This window comes from Coccidioides immitis (genome assembly GCF_000149335.2).
Source record: "Coccidioides immitis RS genomic scaffold supercont3.2, whole genome shotgun sequence".
NCBI lineage: Eukaryota > Fungi > Ascomycota > Eurotiomycetes > Onygenales > Onygenaceae > Coccidioides > Coccidioides immitis.
In genome coordinates this window covers 4,962,039-4,975,605 of record NW_004504309.1, presented here as the reverse complement: position 1 = coordinate 4,975,605, position 13,567 = coordinate 4,962,039, and the positions used below count along the sequence as shown (strand labels likewise).

Here is a 13,567-nt window from a genome sequence, read left to right as displayed (position 1 = left end):
ACGTATGTACTCCGTACTCCGTACAGTACACACTCTCGCAGTCATGGAGTACTTTTGGGTTGGTAATATGTATTTTGCTGGGGGATTGGTAAAGAGTTTCCGGTGGGATAGTTTACTTTTGGAGTAAAAACAATATATATATTCATTTATTCTGTCTCCCGTTTTCCAGAGGAAGAAGATAATATATACTACGTATATTATGTACGGAGCCGTAGGGATTCCTGGACGGAAGAAGCTCCAGGCTAGTGCGGTCGGGACGAAAGATCACTCGTCGGCCAGCGGTTAGGTCGAGCGCCAGCCTGAGATAGCGTCAACGCCCCCGGATCATAGAAAAAAAGGCCCCCCTGCCAAACTCCAAGTGCGTCGGCACGAACCCAAGGACAGTCGCTTGATTTTCTTCCAACGCGCCCTCCTCCATCAACCAGCGACATTGTCGGTTATAATCGTCTTCTTCATGCTGCTGTCTCTTCCGTCGCCTAGATTCCCCCGTGCCAACCCGTCCGAGTCAACCTCGCTCAGGTCCAAACAACGCCCATCTCATCCCCGATCGCTCGCCGTCCTCCCCTTTTTCCGCGTGCCCCGTCCTGCATGGAACTTCCACATACCCGTCGCAATAGAATCGTGAGCTTCCCCAAGCAGCAGAATTCATGGTTGACCTGCGTTTGTCGAAAAACACATGCCGCCACCCAGGTTCAAGGCCGAGTCGCAGCTTCAAAAAGAAAAGGTGCGTTCTACCAAATTCCGTCCTGGCCGCCTCCACCCCTGATATTTCTTTCTCTTCCTCCGCTTTCGCAGGGATGAACGCGTGGGTTTGATCTCTGACGCCGCCTCTTCCTGATTTTGCAAACCCAATGATGATGATGATGATGATTGCTTTCCAAATTCCGCTTGGCCGGGGCGCTGACACTTCTCTCTCCTTTCCATCCACAGCTGGTAAATTCGTACAATGAGCTTTTAGAGTGAGTTATATAGTCACCCACCCCCGTCGTGCTCCAGCCTGCGGCCCAAAAGCAGCGATTCATGTTTATAGCGCGCGCGCCTTCTAGACCAACACCTAACGCGCTGTCAGGGAATTTTCGTCAAGAGATTTACGCAATGTCGGCAATTACAGCCTCGGAAAGCTCATTGGAAAAGGCTCGTTCGGCAAAGTCTACCTCGCGTCCCATAAGCTCACAAATGGCTCCAAGGTTGGGCGCTCCCTTCCCGGAAAATACTTTGAATGCAAGTTAATTTGGGGCTTTTTTTTTTTTTTTCGTACAGGTCGTGCTCAAATCGTCAAGTCGAGAGGATGCCAATCTGGCTCGCGAGATCCACCACCACCGTCAATTCATCCATCCCCATATAGCCCGCCTCTATGAAGTGGTCGTTACGGAGAAACTGGTCTGGCTGGTTTTGGAATACTGCCCAGGTGCGTGCGCACCAAGACCCGCATGCAGTGATTCCGCGCACGGATACTGATTCTATCCTTTTCTTTTATAGGGGATGAGCTCTACAACTACCTCCTCCGCAATGGACCCATGCCGATTGAGAAAGTGCAGAAGATATTTACCCAGCTTGTCGGGGCGGTGGCATACGTACATAGTAAATCATGCGTCCACCGAGATCTGAAGCTGGAAAATATTCTGTTGGATAAACATGAAAACGTGAAGCTTTGCGATTTCGGTTTCACCAGGGAATACGAGGGCAAGGCTAGCTATCTGCAGACATTTTGTGGCACCATTTGCTATAGCGCTCCGGAGATGTTAAAAGGCGAAAAGTATGCGGGAGAAAAAGTCGATGTTTGGAGTTTGGGGATCATCCTGTTCGCCCTGATCTCAGGCGAGCTGCCGTTTGATGAAGATGATGATCAGGCGACCAAAAAAAGGATTCTTTCGGAGGACCCCAAGTACAATGCGCGATTCTCCGAAGATGCAAAATCATTGATCAACCTTCTCTTATCGAAAAGACCACTTATCCGGCCTACTCTCAGCGACATACTAGCGCATCCGTTCCTGGCAGAGCATGCTCCGCAGCAGCAAGCCATCCTGAAGCTATCCCGTCCGCCAGCTTTTTCAACCGCTCTGGAGAAGACGACATTAGAACGAATGAGGAGCGCGGGGGTCAACACGGACCAAGTTATAGAAAATGTCCTGGCACAACGTTGCGATGCCCTTGCTGGATGGTGGGCTCTCCTGATAGAAAAAGAAGAGAGAAAGGAGAAGAGAAGAGAAAGGAAGCGGCGGGAACGGGAAGCTGAAGCCAAGAACCTCCGTCGCCTGAGCGCGGCCAGCAGCCGCCTAGAACGCATTTCTGCGGCCCTTGTCGAGGTTGACGAGGAGAACCACAGTTCAGAACCACCTCGAAGCAGAGGGAGAGCAAACCGGCGAAGCCTCCCAACTCGTGAGTATTCCACCAAATCCCTTTTCCCTTTTCTTTGCCCTTTTTATTTTCTTTTCTTTTTTTCTTTTCTTTTTGGACAACAAAGCTTATCCTAGTCTAGCCCAGCTTCTGATCCCCGATCTCCCGAAACTACCTGAAGGAGGTGTCGCTGTGTCCCCTTGTGAATCTATTCCTCCTCCCCCAATTGAGAAAGATGGCTCCGTTCGTTCTCTTAGCTCTTCGCGCACTCGACCGATCCCTCCTCCAAAAGAGAGGCGTGTTTCCCGAGGCAGTACGCTTCATCTCAGTGCATCACAGCCCGAGTTGATACGTCCTCATGGGATACTAAAACGGCCTGGTACGCGCCGCCGACAATATCCTATCCTAAGTCAACTGGCATCCCTCAAGCACTGGCTTGTGGAATCTACAAAGCGGGCCAAGTCACCCCACCCAAAGGGCTTCGGTCATTCCAGCGTTTCTCTCAAGTTTCTTTCTGATAGGAGCGGCCCAGGCAAGAATAAAAGTGCATCAAAACAACAAATAGCAACCCCTACGGCAAGCTCGAATTTCAGCCAAACCCAGCACACTCCCCAGACAAAGCGATCATCGAATGCCAGCAGTTTGGCACCGAGCAATGCTTCGTACCCGGGAGCCGTTCGCCCCCTCTCGATCACTCAGCCTCCACGACCGCTTAATAGCAGCTCCTCACGTCATCGTAACTCTTTGTCTCCCGCACCACTGACTCCACGCAATTCCTATCGCCGCTCGTCAGCCGGACTACGAGGACGGAAATCGACATCCTCATCTGTTTCTTCTATTCGCACGATCCACCACGCACACTCGCACTCCAAAACTTCGTCTATTTCTTCGAATAGTATCGACACCGCTTCTACCCCAACAGGCTCGTCAATCAAAGCGCTAGGCATCTCCCGCTCCCCGCATACTTCAATCAAAGTATTGCCCACCACCCCCAGTGCATCCACCCGTTTCCCGCATAACATTCGGCTGGTTCGCGGATCTCACAACGCTGGCGCCGGTCATCTCCATAGTGCTTTCAATGAATCTGCTCCTGCACCTATTATGTCTTCTCCCTCCTCGGGCCTTGTATTTGCGCGACGAAAACGGTCTGCCTTTAAAGGGCCAACACTTAATACTGCTAACCTCATGGCATCAGGTGGTGCAGGAACTCCTCTCCTGCCACGGAGGAGAGAAGCACTCTTTGATGCGCCTTCCGCCGAGGCACCTGCGGTAGGTCCTCGAAAAAGCCAAATCATTGAAGAGGAAGAAGAGTTATTCGAGGGTCATAATTTTGAAGATGAAGAAGTTGAGGAGGTCGAAGGCTTTAGCCCTGTCGATGAGAAGAGCCCGACTTTTATCCAAGGACGGACATCTCTCGATATACTGGCTTCCCAACCCATCGTCGCTTCAAGTACAGATGCTCTCACCAATAATCCATCGGCGTTGAGCCCCGTTGACCGCAGCACAAAGTCGCCAGAGCCGCAGCTCCTCCCTGCGGCCGAAATTGAAGAGCCATCGCAGTATCCTCCTTTCCACCCCTCTGGTGCGCAGTCCGATTCCGAACCCATACGGCCTCCACGGTCATCTTCTCTTCGCGAGCACAACAAGCCCGGCTCTACGGGCAGTAATGCGGCCCTTGAGCGCTTTGAGAGCGCCGAAAAGCCGGATGTTGTGCAGGAGGAGCGAGGGACCGAGTCTTTGAGTCCTAAACAAACCTGATCTATGTACGATACATGACCAGGGTCTTTTGACTATGAGTAGTATGCCTGTTGTTCTGTATTTAGTCTTATTCCCTCTGGTGTTTTGTTGTTTTCTAACCTTTTGTTTTGGGTACTCTCTGGTGGGACATGGGTGTTTTCTACCTACGGTTTTCTCTCAAATCTCAGCATCACTTGTAGTGCATCTTGATTTTCTTTTCTACCTTTTGCTTTCGTGTGCTCCCGTTTTATTCACCTATACACTTCTTAGGATATCGACTTTGGGACGAGAATGCTTTATATCCAGAACATCTTATGTTTATTCTGTCTGGGGATTGTGTTCTCTTTTTCGTTTCTGATTTATTGATGATTATATATTAGACCTAGTCTCTCCCCCCTTCTTCAGCCCTTTTATATCCCATGTTTTGCCATCATTGCCTCGTTTTAGATCCCGAGCTTCTTTCGATAAAATGCCTTACTTGATATGACTTGGAATGGTTTTCTTGGTCTGTTTATCTGGATTCTCCTTTCTGGGTTGTAGTCATATTGTCTCTTCATGAACATAGTGATTAATCTGCCGAAATGATCATCTTCTCCCTATCCGTGCGTACATAGGTTGGTTTGGCTAACCTTCCAATAATCTGTTGAAACTCTTATCCATGCTCCTATGGCCAACCAACATTGGAATAATCCCTGGACTCGGATGCACGCGTGATATTACTGAGAAATGGGAAGCAGGAAAATGGAAGATGAATGCCCGGCCGTTACAATACAGGCTGGGAACACCAGCAAATGTTGTCAGCTTCAAAAGCTCGCTAGGCCAGGCCGCGCCTAAAATTACCTCTATTCTCGTTGGTCATCATCAAAATGATCAATAACTCAAAAGTTGAATTCGTACAACAGAATTATGATACTTGGTATTTCTCACAATGCTTGGAGCCAAGAATCATTTAACTAGTTAACCACGATGGAATTTGTGTTAGGGATATTGACTTTACCACCTGGGCGATTGGTCTAGGGGGTACGGAGTATAGGGTTAGGGTTAATTTTTCCTCAACGTCATCAATATTGTGTAGCTCCACCGGCATCCCTGTATAATACGTACTGCTAGGCAACCTTGGAGAGGGACACGATATAACAGGCTATCTAACCGTCCTCCATACAGAGGAACAGTCGAAGTCGATTTGACCATCATGGAATCGCTCCAAAAAGACAGATCAAATACCGAAAAGTCATGTCCTTATTGAACAAAAGCTACGGGGAATAAGATTATTAGGATATTAGCATCTCTGGCTGAGAAATTTGCTTGAAAAGGACGGGTAAACCATCACGTTCCCATAGCCGCAATACCAAGTGAGTCTCAACTTCCTGAAGAGCTAGGGAATGATCCAGCATACAAAATCTGGCAGAACAGTGCACAAAGCCATTTGGGATATGAAAATGAAGTAGGTCAATCTTATTAAATCATGTCAAGGTATGTAGCGAGCTGATGAAGACTCATCAAAAAAAGTACTCAGCACAACAACACCGATATGAAAAGAAAAGAAAAGAAAAGAAAAGAGACGTCCCTGGTGGCTCGCAAAGACAGGTGATAGCGTTACAGATTCTCTTGGAATTTAGAGCTTCGATGAGTAATTCCTGGCTGGGGTTCTGCGTCCGCTGGTTGACCTGGCTGACTTGGTTGAATCTCTGGTGCCTCCTCGGGCTCATGTCCGATCTCATCTCCTGCAGTCGAACCCATCTGGCGTTTTGGGGCTTCAAATGAACCCTGATTTCCCGTATCTCGCGGACCGGAGCGGCTGAATATGCTCTTCAAACTGAATCGATTGGGGCTTTGCTTTGACGGTTCCGCCGCTGGTTGTACTGGTTGCTTCGGCTCGGCGGCTTGGGCCATCTCACCATAGTTTGAGGTACTCCACTGGCTCACAATACCTCCCAGGGCAGGCTCCTCAGCTTGGCGGGCCTGTTGCGGCCCTGCTGTATCTGGCACTGCTTCCGATGATGTTCCATTCGGCTGCCGTGCGGGGTCCGTCGAGGCCTGTTGTTCTGCCTCTTCTCTTCTAATGGGCTTAGTGGCCGCTGTTGATGACTCTCCGTTCCTCTCTCGCTCAATGAGAGACTTGGGCGGGGCATTCTTATCCTCCGGGCCGCCGTCTAGCCCGGCATACCCTGCGTCCTCCGTAGGGTTCCCTTGCTCGGGAGGATGCTCTTCCGCTTCATCTCGACCTTTGCCCTTTGAGTCCTTCTTCTTCTTTTTCGCCGATTTTGCGTCTTTCTTTGCCTGCTTTTGCTCAAGTTCTATAAGATCATCAGCATAACTATATCTATTCGCATCCGTAGTGGAAGTCACTCACTCAGCAATTGGCTGTGAACTTTCAATGTCTCCACATCTCTCTCCTTTTGTATTTGCTCATATCGCTTTTGCTGTGCTTCATCAAGCTGTTTCTCAATCTCCCGTGCTCTCTTTTCATTAACCCTATCGTCGATCTCATCAAGTCTTGGCTGTAATTTCGATCGAGCTAGTGCTCGAACCTGCGGGTTATCCTCGAATTTCGACCCAGTCATTGGAACAAACGTTGACGTTGGAGGCGCCGTGACGGCCATTGAACGCTCGTTCACTCTGCGTTCCCATTCGCGCAATACAGCAGGAGACGGCCTTCCGGTGTACGTATACAAATCCCGATCGATGGCACTGATCGTATCGTCGGCATTTTTCCGGGCCATTTCCATGACCGCATCATCCTCCACCGGGCTGGCAACGCCGTTCTCTTCTTCCCGAAGTGTGTACCTTGCGAATCCCGTTCTCTGTGCATGGCCCCTGGTAAAGCTGCTTGTCTCCATGTCGGCGACGGATTGCGGTCGTCTCCTTGCAGAGCTGACAGAGCGAGGCCTGGGCGACGCACGAGCGCTATGGTACGCCTTCACTGATTTCTGCTCCTCGTCCATCTGGGCCAAACGCGCAGCCACTCTCCGTTCTGCTTCCGACATCAGATTCACGGAAGGGCGGCTGGGGTCTAAACCCGTTAAGAGCGGGTCTACTGGGCCAGGGTAACCCGAAGTTTCAAAAGTTGCCATATCCCGGGCCTGCGGCATTACCGCGTACATTTGCTTCGCCATAATCACAGCAGCTGCGTGCGAATTCCTTTTGGCAGCTTCATCCTGCGCCCTTTGAGGTGGCGCGCTGGTGAATGCAACCTGACGCGACGGCTCCATCCCGCCTCGCTCCTCTTCTTGAGCTGTTCGGTGGCTTATGGACGCCGCTGAAATCGCATGCGTCAAGTCCGGGAACCCTTCCTGGAAACTTGCAGACTCCGTTCTTCTGTGGGTGCTAGCCATGGCTCCAGTTGCAGCCATCCTCGCCCCCTGGTCGCTTTCAAACAGTTCCTCCGGCGCCGTCTCCCTGGATTCTAGCGTCCTAGCACGATCACGAGCCGATCGCAACGCCGCCTTGGACCCGGCCCTGCTCAATTTAGCTTCTTCTGCGGTGATGAGCCTCTCGGTGGTCGGATCCACCTCTTGGAATTCCGCCGGATAACGAAGACTCGCCGCGGCGCCTTTCGATGCCAATTCAGGGGCAACCGCATATTCTGAACCGCTAACAGCCCGCGGGCGCGTTCCGGTCTGTTCTCGGGAAGCTGCTATTTCCAATTGATGGAATCAGCCTGGTTAATCCGCCACAATTGCGTTGCGAGTGCTCAATTACCTTCTGAACCTGCCGCTCTCCTTGGTGCCTCCTTTTCCCCTCTTATCGGCCGATACGTGGTCCTGGTCACATAGTGGGCGGCGGAAGTGGCTAACCAGCAATTAGTCTGCAGAAGTTCAAACGAATACATCGCAGTTTCGCCAGGATCGGGGCCGTGCGAAAGAGAATGGCACTCACCATAGTCCGGGCCACGCTCTACCGACCCCTGACGAGGGTCGTGCCTGGGTAGCGGCGCATTAGACATAATATCCATTCTTCACGAGTATCGTACACAAATGGGAAGCGAAACGCATGGTTAATATGACCAAGCATGCTGGAAAGAGAGAGAGAGAGAGAGAGAGAGAGAGAGAGAGAGAAGGAATCCAAGCAGCGAGGGGAGTACAGCAATCCACGGAGCGCGACGGCAAGACCTGTTCTGGAGAGTTTGGCTGAACCGTTTTCTCAATTGCCTCCGTTAATGACAGATGACGTCGCAGATGAAACCAAACGGTCAACCGGGCAAGCTCGTAAGGTTGAGTTCCGGCGCTTCTTGGTTAGGTCAGATGACTTAGACTCCCTTGGCTTTCCGCTCCGCCGCCTTCCGCCGCGCCAAAACTTGGCAGACATTCACTCCGTAGTTTGGATTCGTCGCTGAACGGTCTAACTTACATCAATCGATTATGACCAACGAGCCTCAGATTTTTCAATATCAAATCGGGCGGCCCCCGCACCCCAACCCTGCATGTTTCCTCCATCATAAATCATATGTAATGCATTGTATATAGCAGAATACATTATCAGCCAGTTTTCTAGCACACAAGCAACCCATTTAAGTTGAGAAGCGCGAGCCAATTCGACTCGAAGAATTAATGCTATCCGGGGCCAAACAAGGAAATAAGTTCCAAGATTTGAACCTCTTTTATCAAGGGGGGAGCGGAGGGGCTAAGGCAGTGTCAAGACTCGGTGAAATTTCCGTTGGGTGTAGGGCGATCTTGTGTGATCATCCTTGCAGATGGGACATATATAAGAAACCGAGCCGATGCCTTCTATGAGTGAGCTGGGCATGGAGTACTTCGAGAGCTCCACTAATGCCATTGTGGTGGACGTCGCAAAGGGTGATGCTCCTTAATTGTTAGCATCTCTCCTCCCCTCCGCAGCATCGGCTCTTAGCATCCGGTCAACTTCCAACCGCATGTGCTCAATGGCTCCCCCCGTGCCGGTGCCGTTCTTTTTAACCTTCCCAAAGAGACATTGCCATAGATCATTATCATCAACATTTTCACCCTCGGTTGCACGCCCACGGAGCAGTTTCCCCAAGGCGGCATCTTGCATCTCAAGGGAGTTGGCTGCGTCGATTACATTCTCGTTCAGATTAGAGAGATCTAGTCCGTCATCTCCATTCGCAACCAAGAAGCCTGTTCCGCTCTTGTCTAGTTCTTTTCGCTTCTGTGCTATATGAGCTAGTCGTCGAGACACTGAGAGTTGGTAGATGGACTCCTCGACTGAATCGGATACAAGGTACATCCAAACCGTGGTTTCGCGATGTTGGCCGATACGGTGCACTCGAGCAATGGCTTGAAGTTCAATGGCTGTATTGATTAACGGCTCGCAAAGGAAAACGTGGGTGGCGTTGACAAGATTTAGCCCGGACGAATGCGCTTTGGCATGCAGAAGGAAACATTCAATCTACTGACACGTCAGGCATCGCACGCTTAATTAAGGCCGACATCACATAACATACCGAAGGGTCTTGCTTGAAACGCTCAATTCCATTGTAGCTGTCAAAGCTACTAAACTCGATCCTGAACCGAGAAAAAGCACTAGCCAAGATACCCAGGAACGATTTATACTGAGAGAACACAATAGACTTCGCGCCTGGGTCGTGGTGTCGTAGCCAAATCAGATGTCTGGCAAGGGTGTCAATTTTGGTGCCAAAGGAGCCAGAGATCTCAATATCTTTAATTTCTTCCAGATCGTCGCTCTTGATATCCGAGTAGATTGCGTTTTTCATTGAGTGATGTGTCTCTAAAGTCCCTGGGGCTTTTTCTTCTTGAGCTACTAGCTCAGCAGGCTTGTAGGTGATTTGGTGTAGCTCATTGGCATGCAGACGGCTTTTGCACGCAGGACATGACCGGTGTTGACGCCACCAAAGACCCAAACAGTCTTTACAATACTTGTGACCACACACCGTTAAGACGCCTATGAGCGGGAAATATCAGCTAATTGCCTCCCGAGGAAAAGGTACAGATGCAAATGTCGGAAGTTATACATGCCTATTTCGAAACTGGATTGGCAAATGATGCAAATCCTTGAACTTTCCTCCCCACCAGCGTCCTCTCGCAGGTGGACAAGATACCGGCGTTTCGCCTTTAAGCCTGAAAGCTTAGCCTTCATTTTCTCCTCAGCGCGTAACTTAGAATCAAATTGTTCCTTATCTAACGGTTGCCCCTTAGATTCTTCAGCATAAGGTGCGACTGTGTCGGATATCTGCTGGAGATGCCGGTAATATTCCAACCTTCTATTCGTCACGCGTTGAAACAGAAGAATCTCCCTCTCCAGCTTACTTGCGATTTTTGAATGCGTAGAGAACAGTTTGCTGACGGTTTTGTGGAGTTCCTCGACGATACCAAGTTCAGCGCGAGCCCGAGAGCTACCTCCGCTCTCCTGCCATTCTAGCGAAGTCACCAATGTTCGAAGCTCGTTCAAGATGCCACGCAGGGAGCCTAACTCCCTGGGAACCTTCAGTTTCTCGCAGGCCTCCATTAAGGAAATGAAAAGATTAGGAGAAGGGCCATTGCCCGTCTTCGCCTTTTCTAAGGCCTGCTTCAATTCGTGGCTAACCAAAGCACTCGTCTGACCCGTAATTGCATCATGATGATTTGCGACCATGGCACGTAGCGTTTCCATATACACATACATTTCATCTTGGACCTTTGTTGAAGATTCATATTCGTTTCCCTCAGGATTGGTACTGTCTTCTTCGTCGACTAGTGGTCGTAAAATGAGCTTGACCATGTGGTCACGCCATTTGTTGAATTTGATTGTATGTTGATTCATAGCCTCGGAAAAGTCCTCAAGCCGTTCCAAGATACGCTGGCTCTCTATACCGCCAGGCCGAAAATCAGTTGCCATGAGAGGAATCCGGACAAGTTCGTTCTTCTTTGCCTTGACCCTCACGACATTGATATGTTTATTGACCTTGCGACTTGTTTCGGCCAGCATCTCCCTTCGAATGAGTTTCGCAGCCTGATAGTTCTCTTCTTCAAGCCTTTCTAACCTTTTGAAATCGTCTGAATCGGGCTCCGTAAGCTTTTGGTCACTTTTGATTTGATAGTACGCACTGGCAATAAAAAATTTGCACATGTGCTCAATCTCTAGTGCGCCCCGAAGCCGCTGCTGATAGGTTCCAATTCGGTTCTTTTCTGCCTCCCCTATGTCGTCAGAGCCGGCATCCGATATACTTAGGATGTCATAATTCTCGGCTTGCACATCCTTCAGAATTACAGCGAGCTGATTTCTACAATCCGAAACTATCTCTTGCGAGGCAGACAACGCTTTCATCCAAAGTTCCAAGGACTGCAGGGGAAGCTCTGCATTTTCAAGCAGCTGCCCTCTGCGTAGCTGAGAGAGCAGAAGACTTCTTTCCTCGGAGCGAATTTGCGTCTCATTTTGGTCAATCATAACTTCCAGAACTTCGGCAACGGAGCGGAGAGGTCCGCTTCCAAATAAACGCCGAGCATTGGTGGCCGTTATTTCAGGATGAAGACATGCCTGGCGCAGCCTGGTTAGCCAAAACCTCATCCTTTCAACGGTTCTAGGCGAATTGGGATCCCAGTTTCCCAAGGGTGCCCCGCTCGAGTCGAGGCCACATTCATCGCACATCTGCTGGAAAAGCTGTTCGTAATGCTGCTCTTCAACCGCAGTGAAAGGTATGGTAATAACAATACGTTTTTGATGGGGCAGATGTAGTTCATTCCGTATCATGTCTTTGCTGTGGCGCATGACGAACTTGTTTATTAAGGATTTGAACACAGGCTTGAAGAGCTCGCAGATCCGGACCCAAGTTTCCAGTGAGGAGCAAAATGGTTCATAGCGCAAGAAGAGCAGAAGGCCAAATAAATCCCTCATATCCTTCCGTAGCGGCGTGCCAGTCACGGCCCACGCATTACAACGGGGAATGATACGAGCAACTCTCGCTGCGTTACTCGCGCCCGTTTCCACCATCTGGGCTTCGTCAATACAGACCCTCCACCAAGATATTTGAACGATCGGGGACTTGCGCCTTGGCAGTCTTCGCTGATTGCGCAGGGGGCGATCGGGAGGGTCTTGTGCAAAATGGACTTCTCTTTGGAGGACAGCGTATGTGGTGAGCACGATATCATGAGATGCCAGCTGCTGAACCATGACATCATCAGACACCTTGCTCAGGTGAATTCCCTGATAATGCATAAATCGAAGGTTCGGTGCTTGCTTGGTAATTTCTTGCTTCCACTGCTCTAGAATCGCCGCTGGTGCGATGATTAAAGTCGCGCCGGAGGCCACAGGCTCCGAATCGGAGTCAGGCGCCGAAATAGCTGACTGGGGCCGTCGGTGAATACAGATAAGGCTCAGCAGCTCGACGGTTTTACCCAGACCCATCTCTTCCGCAAGAACTCCACCCCTCACCCGCGTAGAGTAGGGCCATTTCGACAGGTCGGAGATAGCGATGCAAAACGCATGGCTGACAAAACATGGACGACCTTCGGCATCCGTCGTCCGCTCGAAAGATAGAGGCAAGCCTTCGTCCTCGACAACCGGGCGCAGGGTACCGTCCGGAAGGACCTCAACGCCCTCTCTTTCGAGGAGCCAGCCTAGTGCTCTCTCTTGAAACGGAAATAGCTGAGATTTTATAGCTTCAAATCCTTTGACTAGGGAGAGGATGACCTGCTTCTTCGGAACATGGACACTTGAGTAAAACTCATTCGGCGTCCATTGGCCTACCTCTGAGAGTTCGCTATCGGTGGGCCGGGGGTGCTCACTTGGAAAACACTGCGCAAAGGCATCTTTGGCATCACCGAAACATCTTCCCGGTAAGTTCGGGGAGTCATTCCAAAGAACCTTGACCTCGAGGTGGAAGGATAGATTGTCGGCAGGGTCCCTGTGTAATAGGGCTTGGTAGCATGCTGTGGCCACCTTGTCGAAAATGCGATAGATCGATGGGATGGTAAAAATTAAATTCAGTAGAGGGGGAGCGGACTCTAGGTCATGAGCGTCAAGACTGACGGCGGTATCGCGGGTTTGGAGCTCTAGGGAAAACAAGCGGTGGACACCCGAGCGTCGGCGGCGTAGATTCACTGGTACCCGGGTAGATGTTCCATATTCTACGTTGTCATCCGGTTGTTCGGTGAATCTCTAGAAACAACGGGTCAGCAGATGGCGCAAGCACCCGGGGGTGGGACGTATTCTTACAAGCTTCAAGAAGAGGCGGCACATTACCAAGTATTGAGGAAGGTATTTCGCGGCATTGTCAACGTTAAAACGGCTATTGCCGCCTTGGATCTTGCGCCGCTTCGAAGGGCGATCCTCAGTGATGCTGCTGCTATCCCTCGTGCAGAGAGAGACTAAGTCAGCTGAAACTGGGCCTAGAACTTGGGGTCAGTGAAGCCGGGACAACTAGGATTGGGGGAAAAAAAAGAAAGGAAAGAAACAAAGGAAAGAAAACGAAAGAAAGGGACTGGGAAGGACAAAGTGATAGACAGCGGCGTTACCTGGGATATGCAGCTCATATGCGAAGGTCGACATGGCAGATTGATATCTCCCCCCAAGCTGGTAG

General features: G+C 50.4%; 3 protein-coding genes across 3 annotated transcripts; 1 reads left to right on the top strand and 2 right to left on the bottom strand.

Moving 5' to 3' along the window:
- Positions 1-405: 405 nt before the first annotated feature.
- Positions 406-4,654, top strand: CIMG_07296 (CAMK/CAMKL/MARK protein kinase). Its single transcript, XM_001243399.2, has 6 exons — positions 406-724; positions 931-959; positions 1,070-1,187; positions 1,261-1,408; positions 1,480-2,379; positions 2,465-4,654. Exons 1-6 carry the CDS (start codon positions 677-679, stop codon positions 4,093-4,095), a joined length of 2,874 nt encoding a protein of 957 aa, XP_001243400.2. The 5' UTR covers positions 406-676; the 3' UTR covers positions 4,096-4,654.
- Positions 4,655-5,124: 470 nt separating this feature from the next.
- CIMG_07295 (uncharacterized protein) lies at positions 5,125-8,067 on the bottom strand. The gene is made up of 4 exons (XM_001243398.2): positions 7,954-8,067; positions 7,777-7,866; positions 6,428-7,711; positions 5,125-6,371 (listed from the first exon to the last, which is right to left on the bottom strand). The coding sequence occupies exons 1-4, from the start codon at positions 8,027-8,029 to the stop codon at positions 5,671-5,673; spliced, it is 2,151 nt and encodes a 716-aa protein (XP_001243399.2). The 5' UTR covers positions 8,030-8,067; the 3' UTR covers positions 5,125-5,670.
- A 426-nt stretch (positions 8,068-8,493) lies between these two features.
- Positions 8,494-13,548, bottom strand: CIMG_07294 (SNF2 family helicase/ATPase). Its single transcript, XM_001243397.2, has 5 exons — positions 13,503-13,548; positions 13,204-13,376; positions 10,083-13,146; positions 9,497-9,954; positions 8,494-9,441 (listed from the first exon to the last, which is right to left on the bottom strand). Exons 1-5 carry the CDS (start codon positions 13,534-13,536, stop codon positions 8,881-8,883), a joined length of 4,290 nt encoding a protein of 1,429 aa, XP_001243398.2. The 5' UTR covers positions 13,537-13,548; the 3' UTR covers positions 8,494-8,880.
- Between the last annotated feature and the right edge of the window lie 19 nt (positions 13,549-13,567).

Excerpts from the sequence above, each read along its gene's own strand:
- CIMG_07295 (XM_001243398.2), bottom strand. The coding sequence starts at position 8,029 with ATGGATATTATGTCTAATGCGCCGCTACCCAGGCACGACCCTCGTCAG. Across the intron at positions 7,867-7,953 it reads AGAGCGTGGCCCGGACTATG|CCACTTCCGCCGCCCACTAT; the intron begins GTGAGTGCCATT and ends ATTGCTGGTTAG. Across the intron at positions 7,712-7,776 it reads GAGAGCGGCAGGTTCAGAAG|CAGCTTCCCGAGAACAGACC; the intron begins GTAATTGAGCAC and ends AATTGGAAATAG.
- CIMG_07294 (XM_001243397.2), bottom strand. The coding sequence starts at position 13,536 with ATGTCGACCTTCGCATATGAGCTGCATATCCCAG. Across the intron at positions 13,147-13,203 it reads GCCGCCTCTTCTTGAAGCTT|AGATTCACCGAACAACCGGA; the intron begins GTAAGAATACGT and ends CGTTGTTTCTAG. Across the intron at positions 9,442-9,496 it reads GTTTCAAGCAAGACCCTTCG|ATTGAATGTTTCCTTCTGCA; the intron begins GTATGTTATGTG and ends ACGTGTCAGTAG.
- CIMG_07296 (XM_001243399.2), top strand. The coding sequence starts at position 677 with ATGCCGCCACCCAGGTTCAAGGCCGAGTCGCAGCTTCAAAAAGAAAAG. Across the intron at positions 725-930 it reads CGCAGCTTCAAAAAGAAAAG|CTGGTAAATTCGTACAATGA; the intron begins GTGCGTTCTACC and ends TTCCATCCACAG. Across the intron at positions 1,409-1,479 it reads GGTTTTGGAATACTGCCCAG|GGGATGAGCTCTACAACTAC; the intron begins GTGCGTGCGCAC and ends TTTCTTTTATAG.